The sequence below is a fragment of the Solanum verrucosum genome, unplaced genomic scaffold (assembly GCF_900185275.1).
Source record: "Solanum verrucosum unplaced genomic scaffold, falcon-dt-bn FXZP01000255.1, whole genome shotgun sequence".
Taxonomy (NCBI): Eukaryota; Viridiplantae; Streptophyta; class Magnoliopsida; order Solanales; family Solanaceae; genus Solanum; species Solanum verrucosum.
Window position 1 is genome coordinate 711537 of NW_026020006.1, and position 22411 is coordinate 733947.

General features: G+C 31.1%; 3 protein-coding genes and 1 non-coding gene across 4 annotated transcripts; 3 read left to right on the plus strand and 1 right to left on the minus strand.

The window, feature by feature from the left end:
* Nucleotides 1-178: 178 nt before the first annotated feature.
* TRNAC-GCA (transfer RNA cysteine (anticodon GCA)) lies at nucleotides 179-250 on the plus strand. The gene has a single exon. It is a non-coding gene; the product is annotated as a tRNA-Cys (tRNA).
* A 473-nt stretch (nucleotides 251-723) lies between these two features.
* On the plus strand, nucleotides 724-7480 carry LOC125819620 (uncharacterized). Its single transcript, XM_049499078.1, has 9 exons — nucleotides 724-812; nucleotides 2165-3812; nucleotides 4023-4249; nucleotides 4321-4653; nucleotides 5219-5465; nucleotides 5962-6090; nucleotides 6168-6383; nucleotides 6672-6795; nucleotides 6993-7480. Exons 2-9 carry the CDS (start codon nucleotides 2265-2267, stop codon nucleotides 7226-7228), a joined length of 3060 nt encoding a protein of 1019 aa, XP_049355035.1. The 5' UTR covers nucleotides 724-812; nucleotides 2165-2264; the 3' UTR covers nucleotides 7229-7480.
* A 5271-nt stretch (nucleotides 7481-12751) lies between these two features.
* LOC125819653 (zinc finger protein ZAT12-like) lies at nucleotides 12752-13615 on the plus strand. The gene has a single exon (XM_049499117.1). The coding sequence runs from the start codon at nucleotides 12752-12754 to the stop codon at nucleotides 13271-13273; it is 522 nt and encodes a 173-aa protein (XP_049355074.1). The 3' UTR covers nucleotides 13274-13615.
* Nucleotides 13616-18184: 4569 nt separating this feature from the next.
* LOC125819656 (zinc finger protein ZAT11-like) lies at nucleotides 18185-18784 on the minus strand. The gene has a single exon (XM_049499120.1). It carries the CDS (start codon nucleotides 18782-18784, stop codon nucleotides 18311-18313), a length of 474 nt encoding a protein of 157 aa, XP_049355077.1. The 3' UTR covers nucleotides 18185-18310.
* Nucleotides 18785-22411: the final 3627 nt, after the last annotated feature.

The following is a 22411-nucleotide window of genomic DNA, read 5'->3' on the forward strand; positions in this document are numbered from 1 at the left end:
GGATAACTAAGCTGACACACCGGGGTGAACAATTGCCCGATGACAGATTGAAAGCAATCAAAGTGATGATAAGACAATCATATTTATGTATCGATTCTTCATTAATGCAAATGTGTATCGAAGTAGGTATCTTTATTTTTATGATACTATTATTTAGTTAATCCAACATAACACCAAAGGGTCCATAGCTCAGTGGTAGAGCATTTGACTGCAGATCAAGAGGTCACCGGTTCGAACCCGGTTGGGCCCTCTTTTATAAGTTGTTTCTTTTTACATGAAAAACAAACTCATATTTGAATTCGCTTCAATTTATCGTTACAATAAATTTAATGCTGATGTGTAGCCATTCCAAAAACATACTAACAAATACACATTTTTAACAGTTTTTTTTTATCGATTTTAAAATTCAATGCTAACGTGTAGCTAGTATAATCACACAATGAAATCTGAGAACAACAGAATATACATAGATCTTTACCCCTTCTTCTCGAAGGTTGAGGCACAACTAGTTAAGACATCAATATAAATATTTTACTTTTATAGAATTCAATCTTTTCCTCAATTAAAAGATTATTATTCTTTATCATAAAAAATCCTTTTATAATATTTTGGTCAATTATTAATTAATATAAAAAAGGGAAAAAATATAAAAAATTATTCCTAGTCCCTATAGTGACGGATAGTGTAAAAAGGAAAAATGGAAAACACACAATTCATTCTTCAGTAGCAGCCGCTCAATGTTGAATCTTCTCATTTCTCCTTCAATTTTTTTTCATTCGCCATGTTCGTTCTAGGGTTTCAGAACTTCTAAGGTATTATCAAATCTCTTTTCTCTGTTATTGTTCATTGATTTTTCCGTATTATGTATGTTTTTTTTTGTAGATCTGTTCGTTTTTGAGCTGTATAGGTTGATGTATTTGTATTTGATTTCGGTGATGTTCGTTGATTTAGTGTAATTTTAGTGTTTCGTTTGTATGAACTTTGACAAGATATAGCATGTGAAAAGGAGAAGGATTGTGGAAAATATAGTCGAATGATTAGTTTTGTAGCTGAAATGGAGGATTTATGTAGTTTACTCCAACTAGTATGAGATTGAAGTGTAGTTTATTGATATTTTTTTTAACAACAAAGATGTCAATACCAAATGAAAAATAAGTAGGTGACAAGAGAGTTCGAGTCACCAAGGGTGGGGTAGAAAAAGGTAGGCGTTTGGGACATGAATGGAGTGATATTTGGATAAAATAAAAGTACTCCCTCTGTTTCGATTTGATTGTCTGGTTTTGACTTGGCACGGAGTTTAAGAAAGTACAGAAAACTTTTTAATCTTGTGGTATTAAACTAAAGATATGTAGAATGTATGATAATGTCCTTTAATCTTGTGGTATTTAACTAAAGATATGTAGAATGTACGATAATGTCCTTTAATCTTGTGTTCTTAAACTTGCCACGTGGAAAGTTAAAATTAAAGAGTTGTCAAAAAAGGAAGAAATATTCTTTTTTGAAATGGACTAAAAAGAAAGTAAGATAACAAATTGGAACGGAATTTGAGCTTGAAGTATAATTGATTGATTTACAATACGAGGTTTTGAATTTCGCCGATGTTCTGCAATTCAGTATAATTTTGGTGTTCCATTTGTAATACAGGGTTAAACCGCCTATATGAACTTGACAACACATATCACATGTGAAGGAGGAGGGTTGTGGTAGGTTGATGGTTAGCATAAATATAGTGGAATGCTTAATTTTGCGGTGGAATCGATGTTTTTCTATAGTAGTTGCTCTGATTAGTTTGGAATTGAGGTGTAGTTGATTGATTTACAATATGAGGTTTTGAATTTATATACATGAAGCTGCTTTCCTGATATATCTTCTTTTCCCAGCCATATTTTGTTCATTTAGGAGATTATAAGCTACAATTTTAGATCCAGTGGAAGTTGAATTGTTGTTTCAGGGAAAATGAACTACTAAATTGTTACCTCTTAGGGGTTTGGACGTTTGATTTCTTCCATAAATAATATACTGCTGAGTCTATTCAAAGTTCTACTAAATGATTTTGGATGTTGGTTGATTGAAATTTCTATAATCAAAAGATGTTGGTTGAATGCGTGTTGTTTGCTGTTTGGCACCAATACTCATTCTAATTTTTTCTATGCTCCTTTCCTAGGTGTTATCCATGTATTATGATTGTTGTTGAGGTTTGAATTAAGTGAAGAGATTATCAAAGCTTTCGAAGAGTTCATCTATTCAGAATTTAAGTCACGGTAATGGCGTGGTTTAGAGCTAGCTCAAGTGTGGCAAAGCTTGCTATTAGAAGGGCTCTATCACAGGGTGGTTCTTACATCCCAAGAACTCGCATACTTCCATCACAAGGTCGATATTTCCATACCACAGTTGTCAGGCCAAAGGCACAAGCTGCTCCTGTCCCAAGACCAGTGCCACTTTCCAAGTTGACCGACAGCTTCTTAGATGGGACGAGCAGCGTCTACCTTGAGGAGCTCCAGCGAGCATGGGAACAAGACCCAAACAGTGTTGATGAGTCGTGGGATAATTTCTTCAGGAATTTTGTTGGACAAGCTGCCACGTCTCCCGGGATTTCAGGCCAGACGATTCAAGAGAGTATGCGTCTTCTGTTGCTCGTGAGAGCTTATCAGGTTAATGGTCATATGAAAGCAAAACTTGATCCATTAGATTTGGAAGCGAGGGAAATACCTGATGATTTGGATCCAGCATTATATGGGTTCACTGAAGCTGATCTCGATAGAGAGTTCTTCCTTGGTGTTTGGAAGATGTCTGGATTCTTGTCTGAGAATCGTCCTGTGCAAACTTTGAAGGCAATATTAACACGACTTGAGCAGGCTTATTGTGGAAGCATTGGGTATGAGTACATGCATATTTCTGATCGTGATAAATGCAATTGGTTGAGAGAGCGGATTGAAACCCCAACATCTATGGAGTACAATCGTGAGCGACGGGAAGTTATTCTTGACCGACTGATGTGGAGTACTCAGTTTGAGAACTTCTTGGCTACCAAGTGGGCGGCAGCCAAGAGATTTGGCCTTGAAGGTTGTGAGACCTTGATTCCTGGCATGAAGGAGATGTTTGACAGGGCAGCAGATCTTGGAGTTGAGAGCATAGTTATTGGGATGCCACATAGAGGAAGATTAAATGTTTTGGGTAATGTTGTTCGAAAGCCACTAAAGCAGATCTTCAGCGAGTTTAGCGGTGGTATAAAACCTGGGGATGATGCTGGTTATGTCGGAACTGGCGATGTCAAGTATCACTTGGGAACTTCTTATGATCGGCCTACTAGGGGTGGGAAAAGAATTCATCTATCTTTGGTTGCAAACCCAAGTCACTTGGAAGCTGTGGATCCAGTTGTTATTGGAAAAACTAGAGCAAAGCAATATTATACGAATGACGAGAATAGAACAAAGAGCATGGGTATTTTGCTCCATGGTGATGGTAGCTTTGCAGGCCAAGGTGTTGTCTATGAGACATTGCATCTGAGTGCTCTTCCGAATTACACAACCGGAGGGACCATTCACATTGTGGTGAATAATCAAGTGGCGTTCACCACTGATCCAACGGCTGGAAGATCATCTCAGTACTGTACTGACGTTGCAAAGGCTTTGGATATTCCAATTTTCCATGTCAATGGTGATGACGTTGAGGCTGTTGCTCATGTGTGTGAACTTGCTGCAGAATGGCGCCAGAAATTCCATGCTGATGTTGTGGTTGATATTGTCTGTTATCGTCGATTTGGACACAATGAAATTGATGAACCATCCTTCACCCAGCCTAAAATGTACAAGGTTAGTTCAATTTAAGTGTATGTGCTTTATAGATAACTATTACTATATTTAGAGTTTTAGATTTGGGGCACAAGTCACTCTGTTCACCTTCCTACTGCAAATTGTGACCAAGTGCGATAGAAATTCATTTATATTCCCACTGGCATCGGGGATCTTCATATATTCTGTATGAAAACACTGATATCTTTGTCGTTCTATGTCTTGCAATAGATCATCAGAAATCATCCTTCTTCATTGGAGATCTATCAAAACAAACTCCTAAATTCCGGTCAGGTGGCAAAAGATGATGTGGAAAAGATACATAATAAGATCAATAGAATCCTTAATGAAGAGTTCATTGCTAGTAAAGACTATGTGCCTCAAAAAAGAGACTGGCTTTCTGCTTTTTGGTCTGGTTTTAAGTCTCCTTCACAGCTTTCACGTGTTCGAAACACCGGGTATGCTTTGAACTTAAATGGTTTATTTTTAAGCTTGAACCATGTGACTCAAGATAGGTGCTATTCTGCAGTGTCAAACCTGAGATTTTGACGAATGTCGGGAAAGCAATCACTACGTTTCCAGATGGTTTTAAGCCTCACAGAGCATTAAAAAGGGTTTTTGATGACCGTCGAAAGATGATTGAGACAGGGGAGGGTGTCGACTGGGCTGTTGGAGAAGCACTTGCTTTTGCAACATTGCTTGTGGAAGGTAATCATGTTAGGTTGAGTGGTCAGGATGTTGAGAGAGGTACTTTCAGTCACAGACATTCTGTTATTCATGATCAGGAGACAGGGGCACAGTACTGTCCTCTTGATCATGTTATGATGAACCAAAATGAGGAGATGTTCACTGTGAGCAACAGGTATATTCTAATAGCTGTTTTATTTGTAATCCAGTTTCTGAGGTTGCATTCTTGATGTGTTTCGCCTTTATGTATGCCAGCTTTCCATGCGTATTTTTTCTATTTGTTGGGATATTCAGTTTCCGTTTGATCTCTGCTGAATGATGCTAGTTGCTGTGGCAAATAGTCTGTTGGCTGAGTAAATTCACTTCCAATTGCCTGTCAGAATATGCTTAACTTGATTCATGACTTTTCTTTTGAAGAACTTGATCAATCTACTCAAAAGTTTACATTTGATATCCAGCTCCATTTTAGGAGCACACTTATCTCCTTCGTTTACCAAATCAATAGAAATGTGTTTCTTTCTGAGCTAGTCACTCATGTCGGTCTTGCGTCCCTTGTATTGGTTTCAAGAGTATGATTAAGTTTCAATAAGTCTGTTGAGTAAGTCTTGAAGAGTTATTATGTTTTTGGAGTGGATGTTTTTTTCTGTGGAATATAGTTATTTATTAACAATATCTATTTATCTAATATAAGAGCCTTAAGATCAACATATAACTCTGTTTGCTCTTGTATTTCTGTGCAGCTCCCTTTCAGAGTTTGGTGTTTTGGGATTTGAATTGGGTTATTCAATGGAAAATCCAAATTCGTTGGTAATTTGGGAAGCTCAATTTGGTGATTTTGCTAATGGAGCTCAAGTAATATTTGACCAGTTTGTGAGCAGTGGAGAAGCGAAATGGTTGCGCCAGACTGGATTGGTTGTGCTTTTGCCACATGGTTATGATGGTCAGGGCCCTGAGCATTCAAGTGGACGTTTGGAACGTTTCCTCCAGGTGCATTAGCTGTTCTTCTCTCTAGTAGAAAGCAGAACTTTCTGACAGTTAGGAAGTTTCACTTTGCATTCTGGCTAAGGAGCATTGGATAGTCTCGAATATGAATATGATATGACATGGTTGAAAGAAAATATAAGATACAAGAGGTTGGAACCATGTGAAATTTAATGAATGAAATTGTGCTTAGAAGTGTGCTACTCAGTGCTAGGTTAAAATAGAATATAAGGTCCAATTTATGTAGTACAGTGAAGTGAATATTGATATGGGCTTGGTTAAAAGATACGATACAAAATTTTATAATGTAATGTCCAATTCATGTACTACAGTGTAGTGAATACTTCAAACAGTTTCCCAAAGGTTCTTGTAATGTTCCATCTTCCTTTAGAGTCCTGCATCTTCTACTTTTAGGTTTATGAGCTGTGTTCCTCTGATTGCTTCAACAAAGTAAATCACCTTTGTATTTTGCTCAATTTAATGAGATACTTTTCCATGACAGATGAGTGATGACAACCCATTTGTTATCCCGGAGATGGAACCTACACTACGGAAGCAGATTCAGGAATGTAATTGGCAGGTGGTGAATGTAACAACTCCAGCAAATTATTTCCATGTTTTGCGGCGTCAAGTAAGTGCAACTGCAAGCTTGTTTAAATTTTTGAACTTTTCTGCTTCTTTGTTTTCTCATGTGTAACTGCTTCTCAGATTCACAGAGATTTCCGTAAGCCTCTCATTGTGATGGCCCCAAAGAACTTGCTTCGTCACAAGAGCTGCAAGTCAAATCTATCCGAGTTCGACGATGTCCAAGGTCATCCAGGTTTTGACAAACAAGGTACCAGGTTCAAGCGTCTGATAAAAGATCAGAAGGAGCACTCGGATCTTGAAGAGGGTATCAGACGGCTGGTCCTTTGCTCAGGAAAGGTGTGTAGCATACTCTTTCTTTTGATAATCTCATTTTCATGATCATGTTCTTCCTAAGTTTTTGACATGCAATTATAAACACATTACTGATACATACGATGAGTTAAAACTTTTCTTTTGATGATGACATGCTGTAGTGTTCTCCTTTCTCACCATGCAGATACAAACATCTTTAGATGCAATATAACACGTTTCTTTGTCACTAGGATAATGAATACATGAATAACACTTTTCTTTTACTCACTCAAGTTAGCAGAGTTAAATTATTCTTTCATGCCTGTAATGCAGGTCTATTATGAGCTTGACGAAGAAAGAGCTAAAGCTGATGGGAAAGACATTGCTATCTGTCGGGTGGAACAACTTTGTCCTTTCCCATATGACCTTATCCAGCGTGAATTGAAGCGATATCCAAGTATGTGCTCTGAAACATTTGGCTTACCTTTACTCGTTAAATCAAATGAAAATCTGCCTTTATGTATATTTATCCCGAAATTGCATTGGCATAAGCATCCCTGAATGATTGCATGCATACATCTAACCAGGACTTCTGCATAGAGGTAGACAAACCGATTGTCATGTGATAACGAATTCAAACTTTCATATTTTCAGATGCAGAGATAGTTTGGTGCCAAGAAGAGCCAATGAACATGGGCGCATTCAATTACATTGCACCACGCCTTTCTACTGCCATGAAATCACTAGGCAGAGGTAACATGGATGATATCAAGTATGTTGGTCGTGCTCCTTCTGCTGCCACAGCCACTGGTTTCTTCCAGGTTCACGTGAAAGAACAGACCGAGCTTGTCCAGAAAGCGCTGCAACAGGATCCGATTAGTCAATTCTGAAGCTTGAACTGTTGATGTACCCATAGCACTGGCCTCCAAAAATGACGCGACGATAGATATGTTAAGCTATTCTCTGTGCCTGGTATAGCCAGTGTGAGTTTTAATTTGCTTTTTGGAAAAATAAGGCCTTTTTGTTTGTGCTAGTTTTCAGTCAGTTACACAGTTTAAACTGATGCTTTCATACGTATACATATTTCAGTTGGTTAAATAATTTTGATCAACAATACAACTCACTCAGACTTATCCTTGTTACCTCTAGTTTGGTATTTTGCAATACGGTAAATTGGTGACCATAGCTTGTTCATTGTTGGCTTATATATATTTTTAATAGAAAATTATGTTGGTTTTTCGAAAAATGTCTCAATTGTGTCATCTAACACCTTACCCATAGAGAAATAAATATTCAAAAGAAAGTATAAGCACTTCCTTTGTTAATCATTATACAACAATATACATTTTAATCGAGATAGTCGGATAGAGTAGTCAAAGAGCTTGTTTGGATTAACTTATTTTAGGTGTTTTTTTTTTTTTAGCTAAAATAGTTTTTAAATATTTCTGTGGTATTTGGATAAAGATAAAAAAAGTACCTTTGAACACTTGTTCTAAAAACAAAAACATTTTGTTTTGTACTAATATTAGGTTATATATTAGTTAGTATTATAATAATATAATATAAATTATTTATGTAATTATATAGGGGAAATGCATAAGTACCCCAGCCTATGCCCAAAATTCCTGAGACACACCTAACCTACTAAGGTCCTATTACCACCTCGAACTTATTTTATACTCCCTCCGTCTCATTTTATGTGGCAATATTTGATCGGACACGGAGTTTAAGAAATAAATGAAGACTTTGAAATAAATGATCAATATTATACATAGCATATTATTATTTTACAAAAGTAACAAAGCTAGAGTATTGACTTTAATGATCAAGAAATTAAAGTAATACCTCTAATCATAGATAAAGCTTAAAAAAAAGTCAATTTTTCTATTTTCCACTTGATATTCGATATTCGTATTAATTGAGGTTGACTAAATTTTGATTTATGCATTGCAGAGTTCATTTATAAGGGCAACACTTTGATCCCAACATGATTTGACCACTAGTGAAGAACAAACGAAAATCTCAACCATCCCACCACAATCCATGTTGATAAAAACAAAGTAAATATATAACATTATAAGTTAACCCTGCTATTATCATGAGAAATAAAATAACAACATGACTAGTAGAATTCTACAAGGTCCGGAAAAATTGAAGTCACCAGAGTGTACGTAATCTTATTCTTATCCTACCTTATGAAAATAGAGTTTGTTTACTATAGACCCTCGATTGAAAGATAAGTCATCGTATTTTTCATAGTGTACTTTATTTTTTTGGGTCTCTTGGTACTTTCCAAAGACCAAAAAATAAAAATAAAAATAGTATTTTGCTAAAGGATGAATTATAGAAAAAAATTAATTTGTATCCAGGTCAGTGTTACGTAGGAATAGCTAAATAAGGATCATCTCAAAGTTGCTTCTTTAACAACCAACAAAACATAATAAAGTTGAAAAATACAAAAAAATTTTTTGACTAAATACTCCACTTGGGATCAAATCAATTTGTCATCTAAGCTTAAAAAACAACTAAACAAGTCTATGAAAATGACATGTCATTTTTAGAAATTAATCATATATGAATTTACCTTATATTACTCACGCTCCCTTTTTCATCATTTAATCTTCACTTGTTTTGAGAGTTAATTTATGTAATACAGTAGATCCGCTAAAATTCTTATTAATGTATCTTTGTCCTCGATATCTTTGATTAATTTAAGTCTTTACTTTTATGAACCAATGAAATAGTTCTTGTACAAAGAGCATGCCGAGGGGCTACTATGCTCATCGCGCACTTGCATTGCTACCTGAACTTTTTCTTTATACTTTGAACCCCTGAGCAAAAATCCTGAATCCGCCACTGCTTATATACATTAATAGTGTAGATCATTTTAACCTAACGTATGTTTAAAAGACAATATTTTAACATTAATTAAGATGTGGATACATGTCTATATAAATTATATTACTATCTATTTACGAAAAATCTTGCCGTACGTTACTTGAGGGAGGACTTTATCAACAAAGTTAAGTCTAGACGTTATGGTCAGTATTAATTAGTCAAGAAGACCTACCCTATTTGAATGATAAGACAAACCAACTAATAATTCAACAAATGTATGGCTAAAAATTTGTTACTAGTGAAGCAAGTTGAAACAATATATTTAGTTAACTAATTGAAAATGATATTTTGGAACGTAGACAATAATATTTCTCACTAAGCAATAATATAATAATTTTAAAAGGTTTAAATTATATACTTCATCAAATCATATTTGTCTGTTATAATAACAAGTAGTATGTATTTTTAAAACTACAAATTTCATATTTTATAAAGACTATAAATAGATATTCTTTAGGTACTTCATCTGATAATTTTTAATTTATTTTTTATATCGATAATATATATTATTTAAATTCGTATGAAGACATATATGTAGTTGAAAGATCTAACAAGTAAGTATTTTCAAACAATTTACTATGGTGGGATACTTCTTTCAAAGATATATATCCTTATCCACACTTGTACTAAAAGGAGTTTTGACAATTTCCAAAATAAAAATTGGAGAAATATATTTGAGAAAAAATTGTAGAAAACAAATTAAATAAGAGTTCTCAAAAGTTCAAAATTTTGTATATTTGAACTGTTTCACATAATTCAAGGGTAAATTAGACCTTTTGTACGTAATATATATCGACAAAGTTAGAGAGAAATTAAGCTACTGCATTTAACATAACCTTATATTTATGTTAATCAATTCAATGACAACAACAATAAATATAATGTAATCCTATAAGTAGGTTCTGAAAAGTGTAGGATGTACGTATGTTTTACCCTTAATTTTATGGAATAGAAAAACTATTTCTGATAAATTAATTCTTGGCTCAAAAGAGGAGTATTCGAAGCATGATTAGAAATTTACTTAATATCTATTTTTTTTAAAAACTATGTATAATTAATATATTTAAAATCCATTTAGCTACTTGTTTTATTATTAGATTCAATCTTTTGATATATATAAATATTTCTGTCCCAACTAAACTTACAACGATATTTTTGTACTTTTTGTCAACTGATGATTTTAAAATTCAAGTTGTACGAACAAGTACATGAACTAATCAACAACCTTCTAGATATTTAGATAAGTCTAATTTTATTTTATTTTTACTATAAAGTATTTGTCTGACTTTAATTTACTCACGTACACCTCATGAATAAGGTTATCCATTTTGTTACGTATTTTTTTATTCATATACGAAGGTTCTTGGTAGTTTCCTAATGCAAATACAACTTGAATTATTTTATTTTATTTTCGAAAACTTAAATAACAATAAAAATAATTTTAGTGTAATTTCACGAGTGGGATTTGTAGGGAGTAGTTTGTACATAAAAGAATAATAGCAAAGAAAACAACAAGCAATATTAATAAGGGGAAAAAAACCTAACTATACAAAATAAGCATCTAAATAACCACTATTTGCCAAAAACGTTGTAGTGGAGTGGTAACTGATAAGTACTCATTTATCTTTAACTAGAGGTCATAGGTTCGAATCTCCCTCGGTATGAAATCGCCTTTGTTGGGAAATATTTTATCCCTAATGTGAGACTTCCCGACACAAATCCAAATTTAGTCAGACTTCAGTATGATACCGACTAATAATTAAACCCTAATCAGAATGCATAAGATATTACACAAAAAATAAAATATATAGAAGTTATGATGTAGTGTGAACAATTAAATATTATATAGTACTATATAATAATGAAGACATGGTACATACGAATGTTAAACGCGATTAGCGCACACATTTTCAGTCAATTAATTAATTACTAATTGATAATATGTTTTTAGATCTTACATAATCTTTTTTTTTTTGATACATCAAATATCTATGTAGTATATTAAACTACATCAAATATCTGTGGGCGTGACCTATTTTTACTCTGGTAGAGTTGTAAATACTCTTTATTCTTAATTAAACATTTCGAGTTCGAACCCTATTAAATACAGAGCTTTAACCTCAATATGATATATTTTGACTTGAATTCAGATTTAATTAGATTTCTATACGGATATCAAATACCGAGTAAGAAAACAAGAAAAAAAAGATAAATAGTTGTTCAACTTACATTTTAATTCTTTCGAATTAAAGAAACAAAAGTGTGAATTGGACTAATAGAATTTCTAGAAAAAATGAAATTGCCAAGAATTTACATAAATATATTTATTAAGAATTAAAATGCTGGTTCACTATAGTCAACTTTGCAAGTATTAGACTTGTAGTATATCTAGTATTAATATTTCCTAATTAATATGTCATGCTTACGTGCTCCATGACATCACTTTATTAAGTTCCTAATTAAATACCACTAATTTAAGTTCCTTTTTTTGAATTAAGGGTGTGTTTGGCACATTGGAAAATACTTTTAGTTTCTTACTTATTTTCTGATGTTCGATAAATCAACAAAAATATTTCTAATTTTAGCAAATACGATTATAACCGGATGGGTGGGTTAGGGGTGGAGATCGAGTGATAAGGGTAGCAGTGGGGGTGGTGGAAGTAGGCAAGGGGTCGAGGGGAGTGGGGATGGGCGCGTAGGCGAACACAAACTGATGATAACAAATTCATCTGAACTCATTACTTTTAACGCAAAATGTACATTATGTGTAAAAATTCATAAATAATTTTGCATCGAATAGTACTAGGTATGAATCTATAACTTTTAAAATATAAGAGATTCAAACGTTCAATGCTAAGAATCTTAGAGGTTGAGCATATAAAAATTAAATCATGAATTCACCTCCTGAATGAGCAAATGGGAAGGCAAGACGGGTAACAATAAGTAACATGAGTGGGAGAGACAATCAACACAGAGTTTCACTTACGATATACTTGTTTTCCTAATTTAACAAGCAAGTCATTTGCTCGATATTTGTAAAACAGATGTGACGTACGGTTAAGTATTCTTATAGACGAAATAGTGTTCTTTCGGAACTGATCATTGTGCATCACCACCTTCCACCTATCCTACACAATCGACAAAATATTTTCCAAAAACGTTATCTTTGCTGACCGATCAAACATGAAAAAATTGAAAACCCTCCTTAACATACCAAACACACCCTAAGCAAAAAAAAAAGAAGTTAATCAATCATAGCAATAAACCCCGGTACTAATGAGAAAGAGAATAAATCTAACTTACTTATCCCACAAGAAATCAACATGCCCAATTTCGTCATGACAAAAAAGTCAACTAATACTAGTCAAACTATCCAACTAAAAATCTTTATAAATAAATAACCTTCCACCACAAAAACCTAAAAATATTTCATATTCTTTTCTTCCTCTTACCAAAAAAAAAAAAAACCATTCACACCAAAAAAATTAAAAAAATTCTCAAAATTGCATACAATTATGGTGGTTCTACCAATGAAAAGAGAAAGAGAAGGAGAATTTGATATAACAACCATGGCGAATTACTTGATGTTGTTTTCACGTCAAGAAAATCATTTTAATACGATGGTGAACAATTCTCCTTCTCGAGTTTTTGAGTGCAAGACTTGCAATAGACAATTTCCTTCATTTCAAGCACTTGGTGGTCATCGAGCAAGTCATAAGAAGCCAAGACTAATGGGAGAATTGAATTTTCATTTGCCAACTTCACCACCTAAGCCAAAAACACATGAGTGTTCAATTTGTGGACTTGAATTTCCTATAGGACAAGCTTTAGGTGGACATATGAGAAGGCATAGAGGTATGTTGAATGAAAATAATAATAATAGTAATAATAATATTCAAGTTCCTCATCATGATGTTGTGAAGAAATCATCAAATAATCCAAGAGTTTTGTGTTTGGATTTGAACTTGACACCATTGGAAAATGATTTAGAGTTCAAGTTGAAGAAGGCAAATACTTTAGTTGATTGCTTTTTGTGATCAATGAATAATATTGGACCAGATCACGAATCTAGGATAGGTTCTATGAGTTCAAATTATCAATTCATCATTTACACATATCCTGAACTCACTGATTCTAGGTTCTGAATTCATATCGATATATATATATTGCACATATATCAAAATCCCATCTAGACATCTAGACGTTTGATTATTAGTTTTTTTTTTCTATTCTATTTTCTTCTTATGTATTTTGTACTAGATATGGATTTATTTGTTCGTTTATATAAGGGATCTAGGACCTTAGCCCTTGTAGATGTAATATATAGTACCATATTTAATTAGTGTAATTAATATATACTTGATGATTGTTTTACATTATGCTTTTTGTATCTTTTTTTCGTCGATAAGTTTAGATCATATATATCTATTTCCTTCCCAAATACTAAAGTTAATTTAGCAAGTAACAACAATAATAATAACATATCAATCAGTATAATTCCAAAAGAAAAAATCAGAGAGGGTAGATCAATAACATACATAAACCTTATCCATCTCAACTAAAAAAAATGAGTACTATTCAAGTAGAAATAATTTTATTTAACGATAATATAAAAATTAAAATGTAGATTTGATTTTTATTTAGATGATGATCATGCATGTGTGAACATTTAGGCAAAGTGTATATGCTAGAGGTGGTTCACAACAACCCCTTTTTTTGGTTTGGACTTAATTATATTAATTTGACCCGTGATTTATGCTTATTATTTGATGACATTATTAATATTTGAGTCTTAAATGAGCAAGAAAATTATCCACTTCACATGTGATCATAGAATATTTTTTGGTCCGACTAATTAAGATTCGTATTTTATAAGACTCTTATATAAAAGTCGAATCGTGTTTCATAGAAACCTTACAATATTGATTTTTTTTGTCAATATTTTTTTTCTTTTTATTTTTTGGTATTTTTATCCGAGCTTTCATATTGTATTTCTCAAACTGTTTTGAAATATTTTTCTTGAATCAACAGTCTATCGATCAAAATTAACAATCTCTCTACTCCATAAAAGTAGAAATAAGGTCTTCGTACACACTATCCCTATCTGCCTCCTTAAACTCCACTAATAAAATTACACTGAGTATATTATTATCGTTTGACAGGCCGGTGGTTGATCATTGAGACATTTAAATTCCAACGGTATTGTATCAATAATCACAAACTAATAAAATTGTCAACATCAATTTTAGGTATCACTTGACTTAATTAGAAATGATAATTACATATATATAAATTCATAAATTAATGAGCTAAACTAAATCAAAATTCTTTCATTACTACAGAGTTATGTTATTTGCTATAGTAAATAGTTATTATGATGGAATTATGATCTGAAAATTCGAAAACTAAAATATATTTATACGTAAATACGTACAATGTATACGATCATAAATTATATGAATATGTATGAATCGTATAAACGAATAATTAAATCTCTATCTAGTAAAGATCCATAATTAAAAGAAATAAAAATGAAACAACAAATAAAAGTACAATTTTTTTTTAAAAAAACAAAAAAACTAAGCGTCTATATATTATAAGTTCAAATAATTATAAGTTTGTTTATTTCTTTATTTGGTGTGAAATGGAGAGTTGTTATAAATGGTTTTGGTTGAATTATATAAGAATATAAATTGAGGATCTCATGGAGGTAGGTTATTTATATTATTTATAATATGGTGATAATATAGTTGGTTAGTTTGACTAAGATTAGTTGACTTTTTAATTATTTTTTTTGGTAATGACGAAATAGGCAACATTGTTTTGTGGAATAAATTAGGTATATTCTATTAAAACAAAGTAACTGGGAGTAATTGCAAAACATTTTTGCAAAATCATTATAGGACTAACCGTAACGATCTGGATAGTAGTATGTACACTCTCATTATTTTTATAATATTTTTTTGAGAATTTAGATGCCAATTTTACAAGAATTAGTTTTTTGTTTTTAAATTTTTGTGTGTGCTAGTTCAGGAATACTTTGATAATATGGATTTCGATCGATTTTTTTGTAAAACCTTTACGGAACTCCTCTGTAGGGAGTTGGGGGAGTAGTACATACAATCTCACAATTTTTACAGTGTTTTTGGGCATTTAGGGGTCAATTTACTGGAATTAGGAGATTTTCTCAATTTTTCGTGTGTGTTAGTTAGCCCATGAATATTTTGGTGATATGACTTTCGGTCGATTTTTTGCGAAACCTTTAGGGAACCCTCTATAGGGAGTTCGGGGAGAGATAAGTACAATCTCACAATTTTGAGGCATTTTTGGGCATTTAGGGGGTCAATTTACAGAAATTAGGAGATTTTTGTCAATTTTTCGTGAGTGTTAGCCCATGAATATTTTGGTGATATGACTTTCGGTCGATTTTTTATGAAACCTTTAGGGAATCCTCTATAGGGAGTTGGGGGAACAGTATGTACATCTCACCATTTTTAAGGCATTTTTGGACATTTAGGACTCAATTTACAGGAATTAAGAGACTTTTTTCATTTTTTTTGTGTGTTAGCCCATGAATATTTTGATGTTATGACTTTCGATCGATTTTTTTGCAAAACTTTTACGGATCCCCTCTGTAGGGAGTTGGGGGAGATGTAAGTACAGTCTCACAATTTTACAACATTTTTTGGCATTTAGGGGCTAATTTATCGGAATTAGGCATTTTTTTCCAGTTTTTTTGTGTGTGTGTTAGCCCTGAATATTTTGGTTATATAAATTTAGGTCAATTTTTTTTGTGAAACCTTTACTGAACCCTTTGCAGGGAGTTGGGGGAGCAGTACATATAGTCTCACAATTTTTATAGCATTTAGGAGCCAATTTACATTAATTAGACAGTTTTCAAAGTTTTTTGTGTGTTGATCCATGAATATTTTGGTGATGTGACTTCGGATTGATCTTTTTGGGAAACCTTTACGGAACCCTCTGTAGGGAGTTGGGGGAGCAGTACGTACAATCTCACCATTTTGAGGTATTTTTAGGTATTTAGGAGCCAATTCACAGGAATTAAGCGATTTTCTCAATTTTCCGTGTGTGCTAGCTCATGAATATTTTGGTTATATGACTTCTGACCGTTTTCTTTGAAAACAAGCTTGATGAGACACTCTGTAATGAGTTGGGGGAGCAGTATGTATAGTCTGACCATGATCCACATCATTTTTTGGAATTTAGGGGCCATTTGATAGGAATTAGGCGATTTTCTCAATTTTTCGTATGTGTTAGCCTATGAATATTTTGGTAATATGGCTTCATGTCGATTTTTTTGAAAAAACTTTATATAAGATGCTCCGTAATTAGTTGGAGAGTTATACATATAGCATTACCATGATCCACGACATTTCCTTTTCTTTCTTTCGTCTTCCTAATTACTTACTTAAACTTCATATCAAAATCTCCCAAATATGAAATTAAAAATATGCAGGTCTACATCTGTACTAGTTAGTACTTATTCGTACAAATATGAATTCTTATAATATTTTATTTATGGAGTTTATTATCTGAAATGGAAGAGTCGTTCATACATAATATTAATTATTCTAATTATTTTTTTATAATACTAGAAGGTTAATTAATATTGGACTGAATGGAGCCAGCTTTATTGGCTAGGTACATTGGTAAATAATTTAATTAGTATTGTAATATTAAATTATAAATTATTAATTATACAGCTATTAGGCAGCTTGTCAACTATATTATGATGCCACCCCTTGCGTGTAGTGATGTAACTAAATATAAATTAATATTTTCAAGCAACTCGTCCTTATTTTATAAATTATTTTTGTAATGTGCGATATAGATTTTCATAAGCAATATCGATATTTTTCTAGAAGAGAGAAATAAATATTAATTATGATATATGTAGACAAGAGATCATGACGTTGACCCATCAGTTTAGTTTGATTTTAGACCACAAAAGATCGTGAATTCGAACCTCAAACCTCGAGAATAAAACATGTGTTTAACCTACATGTCAAGCAACGCTCAATGCTAATTGATTTTACTTTCTTTCTATATATCATGAATTTCTACATATATAAGATTAATATACATGTTTAGTAAAATTTTCTAGACAAAGTGATGTTCTGTGCCACCGTTTGATTAACGTAGATCCACCCCTTAGTGTGCATATATATATATATATTTATTTATTTTTTTTAAATTCAACTGAGAGTATTATTATTATTATGCAAGCAAGTGATCACAAGCTTCTATTAGAAACAATTTTTCTTACCTCACAAAAATAATGGCAAGTATCATGTACACACTTATGTATTAGTACGTTATTATTGCAGGAGGTCATGAAATTAAATTTTACAGTCATAAAATTATATATATATCAACTTGTATGGGTTCCACGATCGTTTTCACACCTACATATACTAATTCAACTTGTTGCTTAGTTCAATTATTAAAATTTTAGCCAAAAGTTAGTTGGAAGAAGTTTTGTTATTTTTCATCAAATAATAATTAATTGCTTTGACTAATAATAGTGAACATTATAGTCAATTGAATAAGTCGTCACTTGAATGTGTACTAGCAAATTGACAAGTCATAGTCATAGGTGTTTAAGTTGTCATTTCTTTTTTCTTTTCTTTTTTTAAATACATTTATTTAATTTAATTATCCCAAATAAAAATGTTGTAGGTATATATATATATATTTTTTTTTTTATTATTATTATTTTCACCATCTCAACAAGATTTTTTTTGTTCTCCTGCGATTCGAACTTAACATCTCTGATTAAGGGTGTAAAAATCTCAATCATCCGATCTCATTAATAAAAGATCATTATATTTTGTTTCTCTAAGAAGGAACTTAGAGAAATAAAAAGTAATATTTGATTTATATATACAATATGTTTTTTCAGCGAAAAATATTCAACTGACCACCCTTAGTAACATCGCTCCAATCCTATAAATACATAAATAAACCCCTATCTAGAACATGATCCATAAGAAGAATTAATTAACTTAATTCTATACATCTAGATAGGATTTATTTTATCCAATGTTCAATAATCACAAGAACTCTAAATGATCATTCTCCAATGGTGGCAAATTCAAATCCAAACACAAAACTCTCGGACTTTTTAATTTCTTCACAACATGATGAACTTGAATATTCTTATTATTATTTTCATTCAATATACCTCTATGTCTTCTCATATGTCCACCTAAAGCTTGTCCTATAGGAAATTCAAGTCCACAAATTGAACACTCATGTGTTTTTGGTTTAGGTGGAGAAATTGGCAATTGAAAATTCAATTCTCCCATTAATCTTGGCTTCTTATGACTTGCTCGATGACCACCAAGTGCTTGAAATGAAGAAAATTGTCTATTACAAGTTTTGCACTCAAAAACTCGACTAGGAGAGTTGTTCATCATCGTGTCAAAATGATTTTCTTGACGTGAAAACAACATCAAGTAATTCGCCATACTTGTTATGGTCTTAAATTCACCTTCTCTTTCTCTCTTTGTTGGTAAAACTACCATGTTTTGATGTAATGTTTTGAGAAATGTGATTTTTTTTTTGTGGGGGGAAGGGGGGGGGGAGGGTAAGTAGGGGGTTTGAATATATGTTAGATGTGAAAAGGGAAATTTTTGGTTTAATTGGAGAAGAAAGAATGAAAATGAAAATTTCATGGGGGTAGATTATTTATAAGGTTTATTAGTTGAATAGTTTGACTATGACTAGTTGCCTTTTTCTTTTGTTATGACCAAATTGGATAGTAAGTAAGTAGGATATCTTTTGTTTGAATTAATTTGGTTAGTTTAACTTATGTGCACACATAATATAAATATTTTTTTTGCACAATTAGATTACCTAAAGGATATCTATAAATAACCTTCATAAAAAAAAATATAGGATTTTGTAATATGGAAAATAAGATATTCATTTTTTTGCATTAGTGGTGAAGATTTTAAGATACGTAATTTAGCATATTATACCATTTTATTTGCCTTATTTTTCAGATAACTTGTTATATTTATCTATGAACAAGGTATATTGATCTTTCAGGATTCCAATGATAAAATCAAGAATTGTTTGTCCAAGTTGTTGTAGAAGTAGACTTGGAATGGGAAAAATTATTGCATCATGTATATGTCACACCTTTCTATTTATCTACTATAAAGTTGTAGGAACGATAAAAGTATTTTACATGTGATTTATTGATTACAAATTTGAGTTGTGAAAATAACCATTAATATAATTAATATCTATATTATGATAGACTGATCACACCATATGCACCCCTTGATCAGATGCGACCTTAACAAAATCCTACGTGAATATAAAATACTTTGTGCATCAAGCTAAGATGCTTCTTTAGGCTCATGTTATGGTAATAAATAATAATTAAGATAATATCAAAATGAATTATCTTTTTTTGTGTGTGTAAACAAATGGATATGTATCTATATATGTAGATGGAAGTAGGTGAAAAATGATAGAAAAATTTGCTCAAGTATTTTGAATATTATTATTGGTGTCTTTTGGGCAATTGCAAGTGTGTATTTGGTGAGCCATCATTGAATGTATTGATGACCCTATGTGAACATAATGGATATATATACTAGTCTTTTTTTAATAATTTAATCTTATTATATATCATTATTATGTATTGCGATTTATATAATTGAGACTCTTTCATTCTTTAAACGAAAATTGAGTTCACGATCTAGAAATTGTAACATCTTGGTGGCAATGACGGACCTACGTACCTAGCAACCAATGATGTTCAAACACACATTGTTTTTGACTTAAGCATGGTTACTCTTTTTCAATAAATAAAAATCAAAGATATATTCTCTTTCTTACATATTTGAATGTAAATTCACTTTCGTTTTTCTACGAAACAAATTTTCTTATTTAGAATGAATATATTTCAATGAAAAAATTGAATATTTTGTAGAAAAATTTGCTAAGATATAATTGCACAATCACCATCACTCCTATAGATATAACAAATATCACTAACCACTTCAATTATTAATTATTAATTATTGTACAATCATTTTCAATCATCTTTTCTATAATAATATATTCAGTAAAATTACACGAACGAATTTGAACTATATGACTAATATATATGTTTTTATAAAATAAATTAAAGGTCGTGAGTCGTGACTGACCATTAATATTTTTGTAAATTTGTGGCATTTTCATTCTTCTACAATATTCTTTTAGTCCTTTCCCACCTAAGTTTTTTTTTCTTTTTTGGAAAAAAATTAATTAAAATTAAAACTTGACAAGTTATTATCACTTGTCACTAATCATCTGTTGGGGGTGGGTAAGTGTTTATTACACTAATAAATTCTAATTAGTTAATAAACACATCAATATACACGCACTTAGAGCTATTATTGTGTTGTGGTTAATTTTATACTTTGGAAAATAAAAAATTATTTATTACCGATAACAAATTTACAATGATCAGTACATGATATGTATCTTTACATACACTCTTATTAGTAAAATCATAAATCATTATTATTATTTTTTAAACTATACTTTGATTTATGACTTAGTCATAGTAAATTAATATAATTTACTATAAATATTATATGTGAGTCATATAATATTAATATTATATATATTTGACTTCGATTGTTTAGTGCCGCTCATAAATTTTGTTATAATATCATCCGTTTCGATTTATGTGTAAGTGTTATTATTTGAAGGATCTAGACAGTTTTATTTTTTATTATAATTTTATCGATCTTTTATTAAATCATTAGCAATATTAACTTGTAGAATTTTTTTATATATAATTTACAAAAGACAAATTTAATTTAAAAAAATTATAATCAAATTAATTAATATTATTTTCGACCCTCATACTTCAGACTTTTTCATATAAATTGAGGCAAATCGAGTACATATTTAATATTAATTAAAATATTGTAAACATATACGTGCTAACAATAATAGTTTTGGTGATGATGCTCTTATGGGGCCCTTATCATGCATTAAATTATTTTGATTGTTTTTACTTTGAATTTGCATTAAAATTAAATTGTGTATATAATTTTTAAAAATATTGGGGTAGTTGTCCGTACTTATTCATGTACTTGCCGTACATAGATGGATTAATATAATATTATATTTTCTGGAGTTTATTTAATTTTTTTTAATGTAAAAGTCTTGCATATTATTCTACTTATTTTGATAATTCTAGAAGGGCTAGAAATTGGATGCACCCCTTACATATAGTGATGTTACTAAATACATTTTCCAAATGAATTTTAAAAGGATCGTTTGATGCACAAAATATTTTGTGTTTATATAGAATTCAGAGATGAGTCGTATCTCAAAGGATTTGATTATTGATCTCTTAATTCATATATTATGCCTATTTTATTTTGTAAGTGCCTTTTCATATATTTGAAAAGAGGAGGATATATATAATTACCTAAAGGATCTTTGAGAAATTATGTCGACATGTTGAATATAATTAACATTACGCATTATATTTATATTATATATATTAGTTAATTAAAAGTATGTTATCTCTAAATTCAAGTTATTTTTTTTAATAAGAAGATCACACGATTTAATATGATATAAAATCATTTAAAAGGTCTTGGATTCAAATTTCGTTCCCACAAAATGAAATTTAACGTGCTTGATCCATAATTTAGAATAAAAAAAACATAAGAAATAATAATATGTGTGTGGAAGACATGATACAATCACCCATTTTCTTTATAAACTTTTTTCAAAGATGAAATCAGATTTTTTATTTAAGAGAATCAAAATATAAAAAAAAGTAAATGCAAGAAGACTTTATTATATGTAATTTTTATTTTATCTTATTATTTGTTCGATTTTTAGATAACTACATTAAAATTAATTTGAATTTGCTCATTTTCAATTTTCACACTACATACTATTATTCAACTAGCTTGAATGAGTAGAGAGTATATGTGTGATTATTCATCAAATAAATAAGTGCTTAATTTGACTATAATAATAGTAATAACATCAGCAATATAATTAATCATTAATATTTTTTCATTATTAATTAGAGATTTCATCGAATTCTAAATATGAAGTCACTTTTAATAAAAAGCGATTTATTTTAAAATAGACTTTCCAATATAAATTTAAATTAATCA